Below are 15,606 nucleotides of genomic sequence, written 5' to 3'. Positions count from 1 at the left end.
AAATAGCCGTTTACACCCATTTAATGTGGACTACACTGGTTAAAATGGCTGATTTTCTCCCTGATAGAAGAGTTGGATGACAGAATGTATTAAGTGCCAGACCGATGCCAACAAGATAAGGAAAGATAGGGTATTTACATAGATGCACAATTCTGCGAACCAACGGAATCCGTCAGATCTTGGGAATGTGCTTTTCTGTTTTTCTTCGCATTTGTTTTGGGAAGATTGCCGGCGATCTGAACAAAGTGTCTCACTATAATCGGAACAGTGTCCACTGTTAGTTGAGAACAAATGATAGTATAGACACACACATACACACACACACACACACACACACACACACACACACACACACACACACACACACACACACAAGCACACACGCACACACACACACACACACACACACACAACCATGCCCCCCCATACACACACAAACACCCACCCACCAACCCAAACACACCCACGCACCCACCGATACACACACGAACACACACACACACACACACACACACACACACACACACACACACACAAACACAAACACACACACAAACAAACGCACACACACGCACACCTACATGCGTGTCTATATCTAAAGGCCTTTATCCCAGTTTATACATAAGTTATTATGCTGTGTGCATGCTAATTTAGTTTAATTAAGAGTTATCCTATATGTCTGATAAGGTGTATTTAATATGTTGTACATAACATGTATAACAATAACACTTCTAAAACATGGAGGGGAAACTGTTTATTTGATTTGATTCCATAACATTTTGGTGATTAATTAAGTTTAACCTCACTAATGAATGGTCGTAAAGTCATGTAAGAGCCTGGGTAAAAGGTAAGGACAGCTCTGTGGTACACGAGACACGTGTCAAGAAAGATAAGGACTTCAGTTGGTTGCTAAACCAATGCTTGGGGCTTTTATTTTGACAAATCGTGGAATTCACTAATTCCCATTTGGATCAAGCTATGGAGGGGTTTGGGTCCGTTGAGGGAAAATCATTAAACAAGCTAAGCAGTCACAGGCTGGAAAAACAGAAAACATGCAGTTGTGTTTGTGTAGCCCAAGTGTTTGTCCAGTCAGTGTTTGTCCAGTCAAAAACATCACCTCAACATCACATCACATTAATAAAATGCCCCTTAAACCAACTTTTGTCCTCAGGACATTAGTTTGATTTTCAGTTAAACTTGGCTATATTATCCAGTCTTTCTGACTGAATATTGTTTCACAATTCAGTGCATCTCATATTTGAGTTGTTGAGCATACAATCTATAGAATCCAACAAGTGAATAATCAAGTGATCAATGTTCATCTGATCGCTGGACACACACACACACACACACACACACACACACACACACACACACACACACACACACACCCAAGCACGCATGAACTCAGACACACACACACACGCGCACACACACACACACACACACACACACACACACACACACACATACACACACACACGCACACACACACACACACACACACACACACACACACACACACACACACACACACACACACACACACACACACACACACACACACATACCAAGACTGTCAAGAAAGAATGCATCTCGCAATAAAGGCCTTCTTGTAAGGCGTAGCCAATGAGAACGACTTCAGCAGAAAAATAATAAGCAGACAGATGTAGTAAATTTGCGCCCTCTAGGTTCGAGCCACGGAGGAGGCACAGTAAAAGGTTCGTATTTCTGTGACCGCTATTCCTCCGCCTATCGATGACTGACAATCCAGCAGCCTAATCCTAGAGGTGGATTCGTATGGGCATCGTGTCTGCTGCTCCATCAATATCCTGTCGTGTCAAACGACAAGCCTGCTTTTGGTGGTCAAACATCCCGAAACCTAGTGCTTGTTGTTTTAATAGATTGATTTTCAGCATAGATCTTCATATCGTAGACGTTGCGTCGGGACAATGGACTCTTTCTCGGACAGTATCCGCCCTCAGAGACTCCAACCGGGGATCGGATTTGGTACATTCGGATCCACGGGAACCCTGCGCTCGTCCCTCCGGCCAGGGGTGACGGTTCCCATCGCCCCGCTGCTGCCTCCTCCCGCGTCCCTACTATGTGTGTCCTCGTCGGGGCCACCTCCCCCGCCGCCGCCGCTCCAGTTCCACAGCCTGTATGGTACCATGGGAGGCATGGGGCTCGGAACAGCCGCCTCTGGACCCGGCAGCAACCCGGGGAACCCGGCCGTCCTGAAGGAAGCGGTCGAGGCTGTGGTTCGAAGCTTTGCTAAACACACACAGGGCTATGGCAGAGGTAGTGGCAGTAATTAAGATCATGTTTTTTTTTTTTTAAAACATACTGTTGAAGTTATGCTGTATTCATATTTGTCAAGGATTTTTTTGTAGAAGGGGGGTGGGTACTTTTACCCTTCGCCATTTCTGAGTGGAGTCCCGTTACAGACGCTCGGGTTATGGGCTACAGTCAAACAATACGTATGATTTTCCTATTATTGTTATGCGAACCACGGGCAACAGGCCTACACGTAAAGTGGATTAATAGTCTTAAACGAATGATCGTGGTATAATAAACAAGATGGCACGTTTCCATATAGTTCATGTAATAATATAGACCTAATAAACTGGCCATGTATATCATTAGTCATATTTATAATTGAGCAAGCTTTGATATGTTTTCCAAACTCCCCCCAACTTTGTATGTGTGTTTGTCCTATGTTGTGTTTACATCCACTTGGTAATATGAGCTTTCATTTAGTTGATCTCGTTTTAACCCCTTCAAGTGACTGGGAAAAAATATGCAGCAAACTGTATTTAATAAGTTCACAAACGTCTAAGCACACTTAAGAATATATTGTTCGAACATTGTTAGGTGGGATAACACAAGTCCCTTAAGTAATTAAATAAGTATTAGTTTAGAGTACAGGAGTATTACCAGAGTATTAAGAAGAGCAGGCCTATTAATAAGGGTAATAGGCTACAGCAAGAAATGGCTTTTCAGACGTTTCAGACCAATACATTAGTTTAATATTTTGTTATTAATTGGTAGAGCTTTAGCATATTGACCTACTGTATTAAGCTGAAAGTCAATACAAGCATTGCTTAAGCTGTACAATAGATTTCACTTCACTCATAATTGAAGGCAGTTTTCTACAATGTCATCCAAAAGATGAATACTTGTTATCATCATTGAGACGGTGAAGAATTGGGTCCTGCTTCTGCCTCTGCTGTCCCCATTTAATCAATGTCTGTGGCAGATACGGGACTGACATCTTACTCTTGATATCAATGTCAACGCTTTCGTTGAGGTCATCAAAAATATGACCAGACGGAATCAACACTGATATGAAGCCATGAACAAATTGTTTGCATTGCTGTTTTTCTGCTGTCTCCGTTTTAATCAATGTCTGTGGGAGATACGGGTCAAACATCTTACCTTTGATTTAAATTAAAAAGCTAATGTTGAGGTCATCCAAAAGATGGAATCAGCCTTGAAGTGACGCAATGAACACATTGTTCGTATTACTGTCCATCTACTGTCCACTTTTAGTCAATGTCTTTGTGAGACATACTACCACTACAGTGGTACTATTAATTTAAACGTGAACGCTACAGTCGTCGAGGTGCATACAAAACTATGTAACGCAATACTGTCCCCTCTTAGTCCCCATGGTGAAGGTTGATACATAACTACGTAACGCACTACTGTCCTCTCTTAGTCGCCACGGAGGAGGTTGATACATAACTACCTAACGCACTACTGTCCCCTCTTAGTCACTGCGGAGGAGGTTGATACATAACTACGTAACGCGCTACTGTCCTCTCTTAGTCACCGTGGAGAAGGTTGATACATAACTACGTAACATGCAACTGTCCTCTCTTAGTCATCGAGGTGGAGGTTGATACATACTAACTACGTAACGTGCTCCATCCCCTGCTATAGTCAATGTGGTGGGGGTTCATACATAACTTTATAACGTGCTACTGTCCCCTCTTAGTCCACATGGTGGAGTTGGTACATAACCATGTAAGTGTAACTTTGTTACTTGCTACTGTCCTCTCCTAGTCAACGTGGTGGAGGCGTTGCAGGAGTTCTGGCAGATGAAGCTGACCAGAGGGGCTGATCTCCGTAACGGCGCTCTGGTGGTCTACGAGATGGTCCCGTCCGGCAGCCCGCCCTACGTCTGCTACGTCAGCCTGCCCGGAGGCAGCTGCTTTGGCAGTTTCCAGGTACGTGATTGGTCTATGGGGTCCGTTGGGTCTGATTTAATCACACAGGGTTTTGATTGGTGTGTGTGTGTGTGTGTGTGTGTGTGTGTGTGTGTGTGTGTGTGTGTGTGTGTGTGTGTGTGTGTGGTCGGAGAGGGGGGGGGGGGTGTGGGGTGGGGTACAGGATAATCCTCTCTGTTCAATTGATTTAAGATCAATCCCAGTGGCACTGTGGATTTAAGGTCCTAATGTGTGTCTGTCTGTGTACAAGAGTGTCTGTGAGATTGCTGTAAGGCTTATTTGCTAAAACTCTGCAGACATTTAAATAGAGGATTTAGTTGGATTGGACTGATTGATGTAATTCTAGTAAGCCCCTAGCTACAAGAACTACTAAGCAACGACTGTTAAGCTCTATTCTGCCTTGTAACATTTATAGTGGATGATATACAATCAACATAATCTAAGAACACATTGGGATAATTCCAGCATATGATTCTCCTGAACCTATTTAATTAATAATAAGTATCCCATAATAACAATGCTCATTCAGACAATACTTACTTACTATCACATAAAGTGGACCAATACCATCATGTCCCTTTATAAAATCCAGCCCCAAAAGCCTGGTTTACCCTGAAGTCTAATGGAGGAATTCTTCATCCTGACAGTTCTGCCCGACCAAGGCCGAGGCAAGACGCAGTGCGGCTAAGATCGCTCTGATGAACTCGGTTTTTAATGAACATCCATCCCGCCGCATCACAGACGACTTCATTGAGAAGAGTGTGTGTGAAGCCCTGGCCACCTTCAACGTAGGTTCTGCTTCAGGGTAACATTTTGGGGGGGTGAATACTCCACACAAATACCATTACATTTATATAGTAACAGGCTTAGCTCCAACGTGATTGACAAGTAAGATGGATAACATTTAAAGCATACTAAATACTAATCCCATATTTACAATCACAAAAATTACAACTTCAACAAGAAGTTATAAGTAAAAAGTGCTGTTTATGTATTATTACCTAACAGGGGTTGTGCTAGTCTGTACAAAAGTCTGTTTAAAATGTTTCAGTGTAAAAATGTTAAATGTTGGAGTGAGGGAGGTATTCCTGCAGAATGTATGGAGATAGATAGCTCACTCCACCAGCGAGGCACCAACACATACCAACTTCCATTTGTAAAATATAACCTCAATCTCCACAGCATCGTGAAGCTGTGCCGTCACACTCATGAATCATGTGCGGTTTTCGTTCACAGGGGAACAGAGAGGAGGCGGATAACCCCAGCACAGGGATCGGGGCGTTCCGCTTCATGCTCGAGTCCAATAAAGGGAAATCCATGCTGGAGTTTCAGGTGCATAAATTATACTTTTACTATTCTGTATTCCAGCAGGGGTTAGGCATCTACAAGGAGGTACCGGATGGCTGTGAACAGTGGCGATCAATCCCAGTGCCTATCGACTTATCCTGCCATTTACAGGATATCGTTTATAAATGATGATGTGTGTTCGTAAAAAAACTTTTAAACTAATGACACAGAGCACAAGAGCCTTGTTGCAATGCTACTTTGCAACAAGGCATCGGATTTCAGTTGGTAGCGACCATAATGGTTCACAGATGTGTTTCGTGACCAACAAGCTGTTTTGTGTTTCAGGAACTGATGACAGTGTTTCAACTGTTGCATTGGAACGGTAGCCTGAAGGCCATGAGGGAGAGGCAATGCTCCAGACAGGTAATCGCTGTGACCATAGGCGCCATTGGGACCACACCACACAAGTCGTCGGAACACGAGCGTCACATGTTGTCACATGATGTTTACAGATTGTCAGATGCTTCCAACAGAGAACCCAGTCATGTGTAAATCAATCAATGGTCAACGGTCACACGACCAGTAAAGGCTTAGTTATGGTTGGACGTCGACGCAACGCAAGGGGGTTATGGACCCATGACGTCCTTGCGAACCCTCCTTGCGTCCACCACAACGTAAAAAAAAAAATCGTAACCTTGCGTCGAGGCGACGCAGCAGCAAGGGCTGTGATTGGTCCGCTCACTAAAACCCGACGCAGAACCAAAACAGGTTCACGACTGCGTCGAAGCGTCTGCGTGGTCACTGCGTTGGGTCGATGTGGAACCATAACTGAGCCTTAAGGACCCAACAGTATAACAGAGACTGCCACGTCCCTTCTGTCTGAAACAATGCATTCTGGGGCTCTTTCACAGGAGGTGCTGGCTCACTATTCCAACCGGGCGCTGGATGATGACATGCGCACCCAGATGGCCGCCGATTGGGTGAACCGGGAGCAGGGCGTGGCCGGAGCCATTGGCCGCGAACTGGCGTCGACGGAGCGGGAGCTGGAGGAGGCGCGGCTGGCGGGCCGCGAGCTGCGCTTCCACAAGGAGAAGAAGGACATCCTGATGCTGGCGGTGGGCCAGCTGAACGCCGCCAACGCTGCCACGCTGCCATCGCACTAAGGCCCGCCCCCCTGCCGCCACGCCACCAACAGAACCAACCCCGGCTTCTGCAGGAGGCCGCGCACCCCTATGTGAGCACTGGTGTCTCGTGTAACCCGGGGTGATGTGTCGTACTCCATTTTGATTTGTGTCATGTGTGTGTTTAAAAAGGACCTGATTTTTACACTAGTTGCGTACATCTACATAGTGCCTATTTTGCCTTAGTTTAAACAGAGAAAAACACATCTGGACAATAGATTTGAGTGGAAAGTTTGCAGTAAGGCAGGGTAGACACTGGGTAGTTTATGAAATTAAAAATTACTGAAAGAATTATGCCAGTGCAAAAGATACATAGTTACATCAATTCTATTGCTAAGGCACAGGCATAGCTGAAGGAAAAACAGACTGAATGTTACTAACTTGCAGACTTGTGTTTACCCAACTACGAAGTTGATGTAAAAAGGGTCCATTACTTTGGTTTAACATAAACACCTGCTTACAACCACAGCCACATCCTAGAGCCATAGAGAGCATAACGCTTTCCATTCCCATCTGTGAATGTATTTATAAAACCCTTTAAGTCAAAATGGATCAAACGCCAAGGAATGACGAAACAAATTTATCCCCCTTAGCGCTCATAATATCTGCTTGCTGTTTTTGAGCGATGACCAGAGAGTTTCTGAGTGTGCAGCAAAAGATTTTAGCTGGCTATCATCAAAAGCTCAGGTATTGAATCAAGACATCCCTGGGAACAACATCCTTTCAGGATTTGATTACTCTAATGCCACTGTCATCATGTTTCTGGATCGTGGGCCACATTATAGGTAGAATGTACTGTACATTTTTAATACTTTATACTACGAGGCCTTTGGAGCAATTTTCCATCAACTTTCTATTGTACTTCGTTGCGAAGAACATGTGTTACAATGATTGTGATTGGTTTTAGTGCTGCAATGTTCCCACATGGAGTGTGGGAGTGTTGAGGGTTGAGATTTTATAAGAAAATTCTCTGAGCAGCTTGCAGAGCAGTTTGGTATTGGTGTTGGAGTTTGTTACCTATTGTGTTTGGTCTGGCTTTCACACTTGTGATTCAGCTTCAGAGTTGAGGAAGGAAGAAATTGTTCGTTACGAGCTGTAGTGAAAAAAACAAACCGTTATTTCATCATCTTAAAGTATGATTTGTGAGATATGCAGTTAACCATCGCTATGGACCTATTTCTGCCTTTTTTCTTTTATATGATGTTTTGACAAATTTGCTGTAACTACATTGTGTTTCATAACAGTATTGTGTGATTTATGAAGGCATTTGAAAAAAGCCTTTTGTGATCAATCAGAGCCATGTTGGTGGCATGTGGCTTTGATAAAACTGAGGTATTTGAAGTTATGTAAGTCACAGAAGGGAAAATCCATTTCTCTTGGATCTTAGCTGCAATTTATGGTCAAAGGCATCAACTTTCCCAGCATAGGAATAATAGCAATAAAAAGGCAGAGATAAAGGTTTTTTACAATTGCTATGGAATGTTGTACTTCTAAAAAAAGGTACTACCTTTCAGTTAAACCTATGGGGTTGTACCACATAATGCCCAACAACTCAAGTTGTTCTAAGTAACAGGTATTTGGGGTGGTTTCTGGCTTATAGATGGCACTAGTTACAATCAAGCAGAACTTATATCAAATGTATAATTGAAGAAAAGAGGAAAGAACATACTTTTTTATTCCACTTTTGATATTCTTTCACAATATGTTCACTATAACTCTGAAGGACAGTGTTATTTGATATACTTTTGAGTTTGCGGCAATATTGTAAACTTTGCTGAATTATGATTTTTTTGAAATTATAAAAAAGTGTGCTAACTACATTTAAAAATGACTTATTTAAATGGAAAACGTATTAAAGATATATTTTAAATATTTTTAATATCAATCAATGACTTTCCCCAATCCAGTTCAAGAAGAATGCCAAAACTACCTGTCCAAATGTATTCTGCAGCAAAAAGATAAAATAAAGTAATTGATACATTTTTATAACTGATATAGACATTGCAAAATGATATCAGTTGGTGGAAATCCCATTAAATAGGAATTTAAAAGATTTAGATAACAAGGATATCGTACACATTTGTTTTAGAGTAAGGCAGTACATATTCGATCTACAATGCTATGTGCAATTTTCTGCCGACTGTGAAATTGTTATATTTGATAAAGCACAACTTCTGTATCACCATGAACTTGTTGAACATTGTTTTCCACAAAAAAAGTCAAACATTGTGATTATTTTATATAGGATCATATTTTTCCTGTTACCATGCATTTTTTATACAAGGATATTTTCATTGTTTGTCTTTGATGCATGACTTTACATGTTTTATATGTTTTGTTATTTTAGTTATTACAGTGTTTCATAAGACCCATCTTGTATGTGTTTTGTACGGCCAATATTTGTATTCCATATTTTTACCTAAAGTTTGTATTGGAATAACGAAATAAAAGCATATACCAAAGCTTATCAGTTTCCTTTAATTGTTAGTAGTGTCACATTTTATGTCAGGACGTTTTCCGAGGGAATCTTTATGCAGTTGCAGTACATTGATGGCTGTGAATAAGATTACATCAAAATGAATAGGGTGAACAATTTATAACAATTTATTATTGAATATCAACAACACTAACCTGGTAAAGCAGGGGTCCTTTACCAGGTTAGTGATGTTAATTTGGCCCCAATCAACATCACTAACCTGGTAAAGCAGGGGTCCTTTAATTGATTTAATATGTAAATTGTTCACCCTATTCAGTCTGATGTAATCTCACAGCCATCAATGTACTGCAACTGCATAAAGATTAGCATGTTCAACACAAAGGGATCCTTTAATAAACAACACACACACACACACACACACACACACACACACACACACACACACACACACACACACACACACACACACACACACACACACACACACACACACACACACACACACACACACACACACAATGCACTCATCCAACATATTAAGTTGACATTGGGCTCACATATGCCACTCATTACTCTAATACTAATAGACACAGATTTAAACCGTTCCATTGATTACTTGTTAACCAGATATCATCACATCAGATCATCATCATATCTTATATTTGCATCTCCAACTTCAAAATCTGTTTTGTAAGTTTTATTTATTTATTTTAAACATATACATCGATACATACACAGACCATGATATCAAATAATAGACAAATAGTAATCTATATTATTACAGCGCAGAAAAGCCACAGAGGAACGTCATCAGGACACACTACACGGAAGTTCCGCTAAGGAGTGTCAGCACCGGAAGAGGCGGAGCCAGTGTTTTGAGGCGCTTGCCTTTCGTTAATTCAACATGGCGGCGGGACCAATTTCAGAAAGGAATCAAGGTAACTTAAGCAATTGGAACATTCTTTTATTACAACCTTTGAATGAATACACTAGTTACCGTAGTGACTGTTTGATTCCTCTGTGAGGTTTCGTAACTTTAACGCCACTGGCTACTTTTTGCCGGTTACTCATCAGGAACACATGGGTTTTCGTTTGTGTTCCGTTGTATGAATGGATGTAAAGTTGTCCGTTTATGAAGCATTACACTGATACGCTTCGACGTCCCAGGCTGTACATTAAGTTATTGTATGGACGTGTATTATGTGAGAGGATTGCCCTCTAATGTTGCTTTTGCCCTCTTGTTATTGTAACTCAGTTTATTTAGCGTATCCTATAATGCTAGCTTGCTAAGTTAGCATTTGTAAACAACCGAATGCTTGAAAAAGCATTAAGTCATTAAATACAGAAACGCCCATATACAAAGTCAATGCTCATACAATGAACAAACAAGAGACAGTTAACAATATGGTGAAAATGAGGATCCATACATCCCCTGTATTAGGCATGCATACGTGGCGTGAATAGAAGTATGCATGCTGAATCCCATATTTATGTACATGTATATTATTAATGCCACCGTTCATCTTCTTCCAGATGCCACTGTGTATGTGGGTGGCCTCGATGAGAAGGTGTCAGAGCCCCTGCTATGGGAGCTCTTCCTGCAGGCTGGACCTGTGGTCAACACACACATGCCAAAAGACAGAGTTACAGGCCAACATCAAGGTGGGTAGAAACAGAAACATGCATGCATAATGTATGTTACAAAAATGCATACGTGTCGAGAACTCTTAACTTAAATCCCCCTTTCCTCTCTCTCAAAAGGCTACGGCTTTGTGGAGTTCCTCAGCGAGGAAGACGCCGACTACGCCATAAAGATCATGAATATGATCAAGCTCTACGGCAAGCCCATCCGGGTCAACAAGGCCTCGGCGCACAACAAGAACCTGGACGTGGGCGCCAACATCTTCATCGGCAACCTGGACCCGGAGATTGACGAGAAGCTCCTTTACGACACGTTCAGTGCCTTCGGTGTCATCCTGCAGACGCCCAAGATCATGCGGGACCCCGACACGGGAAACTCCAAGGGCTACGCCTTCATCAACTTCGCCAGCTTCGACGCGTCGGACGCCGCCATCGAGGCCATGAACGGCCAGTACCTGTGCAACAGGCCCATCACCGTATCCTACGCCTTCAAGAAGGACTCCAAGGGCGAGCGCCACGGCTCGGCCGCCGAGCGCCTCCTCGCCGCCCAGAACCCGCTCTCGCAGGCCGACCGGCCGCATCAGCTGTTCGCCGACGCCCCGCCCCCTCCCTCAGCACCCACCCCGGTGCTCACGTCGATGGGCGCCACCATGTCCATGCAAGGTAGGCTGGGGACACTGAGTGGGGGCGGGGTGAGGTTATTCTCAGCAGCTCCACAGACGCTTTGATGTGTCATGGTTGAGGGTCAAGGCGCTTCAGAAGTGTGCTTAATGGAAAGCCACATTAATTCTCTATGGTCCACTTCCTCGGTTGTCCCTCAAGAGGGAGAGAAGTGTCAATCTGTCAATGTGTGTTTTTGACAGCATCTTCCACTGTTTGGTCCCCTACAGGCATGCCACCGCCCGGTGCCTTTCCGCCCGTTCCTCCCCCAGGTTCGATGCCTCCAGGCATGCCCCACGGCATGTCCATGCCCCCCAACGCAGGCTCCCAGGGACAGCAGGGTGGGGGCTCTGGGCCTCCACCCGGACCGCCTCCCTTCCCACCAGCGGGAATGCACCACGGTACGTGTTCCTTCCTGCGCTTTGACGTTACAAATTGGAATATTCACGTCCATTTTGAATTTTATGTTTTTTTTAAGTTATAATTTTGAGGAAGATGTTTCCGAGTTGGTCTTGATGTTCCCTACAGTTCATGTTTGTATTCTACTTTCAAGGAATCCTATGTACCAATTCTACGCAAGGATGTTTATCTGTTCTTATTTGACACATAAGAGCAGTCACAACCTACTAATGTCATATTCATATTTCTAACTGTTCAGCTTTAACAAGAAAATTACATGAATGACTCTAACCGATAGCTTGTCAATCGGTCATTCTGATGGAAAAGTTTGGATACCACATGAATCTAAATAGCTATTGTGTGAAATGAGGCTGCTGTCTATATCCCAGGAAACACTGCATATGACCTACATTTTAACAAACTCGTAGACCCCTTTAGAACATCCGGACCCCACTAACTCCAGCAATTTGGGCCTAATGATAATTGTATACTTTATTTTTCCCATGGGAAGACCCATTCTCTGCATTCAACCCTCCCCATGCTGGGAGCCTGGAGCAGGTGTCCGTCACAGGGTAGCGCCCGGGGACAGACACCAGATGTAGTGCCCTAGCCGTGGCAGGACAGTTTTAACTTGCATGCTTTGTTGCTGTGGGAGGAAACTGGAGCACCCTGAGCAAACCTGGGATAAGACCCAGGACCTTCTTGCTGTGAGGCAGCAGTGCTAACCACGATTGCATGGAGACACTGTTGGCTAAACCTTACCTTTGACCCCTCCACCCCGCAGGTATGCAGATGCAGATGCCACCTCACGCGCCCCCAGGGATGGTGCCACCTCCACCCCACCCACCCGGAGCGAACCAGCACCGGGCACCGCCCCCTCCCGGCATGCCCCCCCACCCACACATGGGCATGCCCCCCAGAGGGTACCATCCCATGGGTGAGTTCACAACGGCTTCCCAGTTATCGTGGGGTTTTGAAGGCCTCATAAGGACATGAGGGAAATACTGTGTTTCAGCCCATTGAACCTGGCTAACTTGTAGTAATCTGATTCAACATGCATAAATGATCCATTTTTATTGTTGTGCTAGAAAATAACAACACACAATCCTAAATTTCTTTCATAAAAAAAAAAAAGAACCCATCCTTTTGCGTATAAATATTCCAGGACATTTTGTGAGATCGCCACATGGCGCTACCAGATGCTTGTTACTCACAGCTGTTTCTTGAAAGGGAGGATGGAGATAAAAGCACTGACAGTTCTAGCATGAGTGATATAAGCACAACACTGATTAAACGAGTTGAGGGGAAGCTTAAGAGAACATCGTTTTCATTCATGGTGATGTATTCTAGACCACACAGCCACAGAGAAAGTCTGTTTAGCAAAGCATATTAATGATATATTCAGGGTCAAACTATATACTCAGTGTCTATAGCTGGACTATTATTCTAGGGGTACATATTAAAACAACCACAAGAAAAAGTGGATCCTAACACTGCATCTCCCAAATTACTTGGTGCATATTGTGCTTTTTATCCAAAGCCATTAAGGGCCCATATCCACATAGTGTTTTGGTATGAGCACCTGCGTCTGTCTTTAATTGCTCCCAATGAGGCGAGAGTGTATGCGGTCGCATTGACAGAAAGCAACGCTCCCAGCCGCCTTTCCCAGGCAATTTAGGTGAAAAATCTTTGAACTTTTCAGAAAAGTGCTGCCAACTTCTCTTGGCGCTATTTCCCAGTCAACCAATCACATATTATGTCAACAGTCAAAGGAATATTACAGTTTGAAACGTGTAGGTTGGAACATGTCAACGCCGCGCTGTTGATCTGGGAGCTATCATGGCCAGTTGTCATAGAAACAATAGTCAAAGCCCGGAGATGCAGCTGCTTTTTATTTCGGTTCACAAACTCTTCATCCCCGTGCTTCCCAGCACCATGCCAGCACATTTCTGCCAGAGAAACATGATATATGGACCGTGTCCATATATCATGGAGAGGGGCCCTCACAAACGAGGCTGAGAACAATCAAAGCACACAATCCCAATTGGAACAAATTCGAAAGTAGTATTCACAAGCTGCCGCCCGAATGGTTTGCCACCATTGACAAGAGTGTAGAGTAGCTATAAAAAATAATTAAAACCAGGTTGGTAGACACCTCTCCTGTTACCTTTTACAAATGAGGTGACCTACAACCATGCTGCAGAAGGGACAGGACCGTAAAACCTTATGGCGCTCAACGACAGTGGCGTGTGGAGATGGTCGCGGTTTGCTCTCGCTCACCTGTTAACACCCCTCTCCTCCCATTGGTTCCCCCAGGCCATCCAATGCACCCGGGGATGAGAGGACCCCCTCCGCCCATGCCCCCGCCCGGCTACGGTGGCCCACGGCCCCCACACTTTGGCTTCCAGCGGGGCCCACCCATGCCCCCCCGGCCCCCCGGTGGGCCCCCCCGCGTTCCTATGAGGGGTCCCATGCCGTCCTAGTCTCCTGCTAGACATGGCAGTTGGGAGTCGTTCATTTACTAGTTATATTTTTCTTTTTTTTTTTTTTTTTTTTTTTTTTAAACAAACTTTGGATCAATTCTAGTTTATAATTGTTAAAAGTAATTTAACTGCCACTGTGTTTTTTTTTTGTTGTCACTGTACAGATGCCGGACCTTTGAGCAATAAAGGTTTTAATACAAGCTTGTGTGGGTTGAGTTTCTCTGGTTCTGTGTGACTGCTGGATAACGGCCTCTAATCTAATTAGAAATGGATATACAATTGCATTGTCTGCTGAGCTGTGATTCATATGTAATGCCTTAATATCTATAAACGCTTAATGGTCTTTTAATATAATGCAGCGTTTTTTAAGAGCAATCGATTGGCATAGCAACAAAAGAAGAGGTGTGTGGGGCAGTGTGTGTGTGTTGTTGGGCACATTTTTTAAGACATTTTGATGCATGCGGGTATTTTCTTGTCCTCCCATAAGCGTGAGGAGCGTAAGGACTGTTGCAATATTAGGGGAAAACCTCTGGATTGAATCACCAAGCCCCCCCCCCCCAAAAAAAAGCACTCAGGCCATCCATTTTAATAAAACTAAAAATACAAATAAACACCTCGTATCGCTTCTTGGTGCCAAAAAGAGAACGTGAAATATTGTGGTTGCACTATACTCTTGAATTGCGTGAGGCGATGGTGTTTCTATTGGTCGCATGGGGGAGGGGACCCCTGAGCACGAGCAGGCTTCCTCTGGATGCTCGCATCACAGCGCGTCTCCTGGGTGGCGTGGAATCCGAGGCAGCGAGCCGCACGCAGCATCACTCGCTCCATAGCGACAGCCTCCGATACGTAAGCAAGCTCTCGTTCACGAGAAAGACACGGCTGGAAAGGAGGCGTCGGTTACTTACTCCCAGCGAAGGAAAAAAAAAGGGTAAGAATTTAATGTCACACGATGATTAAGCCTGTGCCGTTTTCGTTTTATTTGAAATGGTAGCAAATGGTTAGTTAAAGCTTTGATTGCATGATGGGTGGGTGTGGAGCGGGTGGATGTATATATGGCAATTAGAACGATTTGTTAATCAGGTGGGCCCTACGATTGAGTCGTGACAGAATCGCAGGTCTTATTGAATGGGAAATAACGTTATTTTCAGTCTGTCGGCAGAGACATTGGCGTGACATTTGTGTTTGATGACCAATGTTGGATTGCAGTATATTCACGATGTGGTCCATTTACCACCAGGCCTGCAACACCAATCATCGTTTTCGGAGCAATGGAAATAAACAAAAAA

The 15,606-nt window shown here is 43.9% G+C and overlaps 2 protein-coding genes across 2 annotated transcripts; both read left to right on the top strand.

The window, feature by feature from the left end:
• The first annotated feature begins 1,848 nt into the window (after window positions 1-1,848).
• lix1l (limb and CNS expressed 1 like) lies at window positions 1,849-9,083 on the top strand. The gene is made up of 6 exons (XM_084484968.1): window positions 1,849-2,301; window positions 4,069-4,232; window positions 4,880-5,020; window positions 5,469-5,564; window positions 5,865-5,942; window positions 6,431-9,083. Exons 1-6 carry the CDS (start codon window positions 1,953-1,955, stop codon window positions 6,680-6,682), a joined length of 1,080 nt encoding a protein of 359 aa, XP_084341094.1. The 5' UTR covers window positions 1,849-1,952; the 3' UTR covers window positions 6,683-9,083.
• Window positions 9,084-10,014: 931 nt separating this feature from the next.
• Window positions 10,015-14,499, top strand: sf3b4 (splicing factor 3b, subunit 4). Its single transcript, XM_084484693.1, has 6 exons — window positions 10,015-10,075; window positions 10,671-10,799; window positions 10,899-11,441; window positions 11,669-11,839; window positions 12,622-12,774; window positions 14,154-14,499. Exons 1-6 carry the CDS (start codon window positions 10,042-10,044, stop codon window positions 14,318-14,320), a joined length of 1,197 nt encoding a protein of 398 aa, XP_084340819.1. The 5' UTR covers window positions 10,015-10,041; the 3' UTR covers window positions 14,321-14,499.
• Window positions 14,500-15,606: the final 1,107 nt, after the last annotated feature.

The sequence above is a fragment of the Micromesistius poutassou genome, assembly GCF_964030765.1.
Source record: "Micromesistius poutassou genome assembly, chromosome: 20".
Taxonomy (NCBI): domain Eukaryota; kingdom Metazoa; phylum Chordata; class Actinopteri; order Gadiformes; family Gadidae; genus Micromesistius; species Micromesistius poutassou.
The sequence above is the reverse complement of the archived record's forward strand: the minus strand, read 5'-3'. Positions and strand labels throughout refer to the sequence as shown.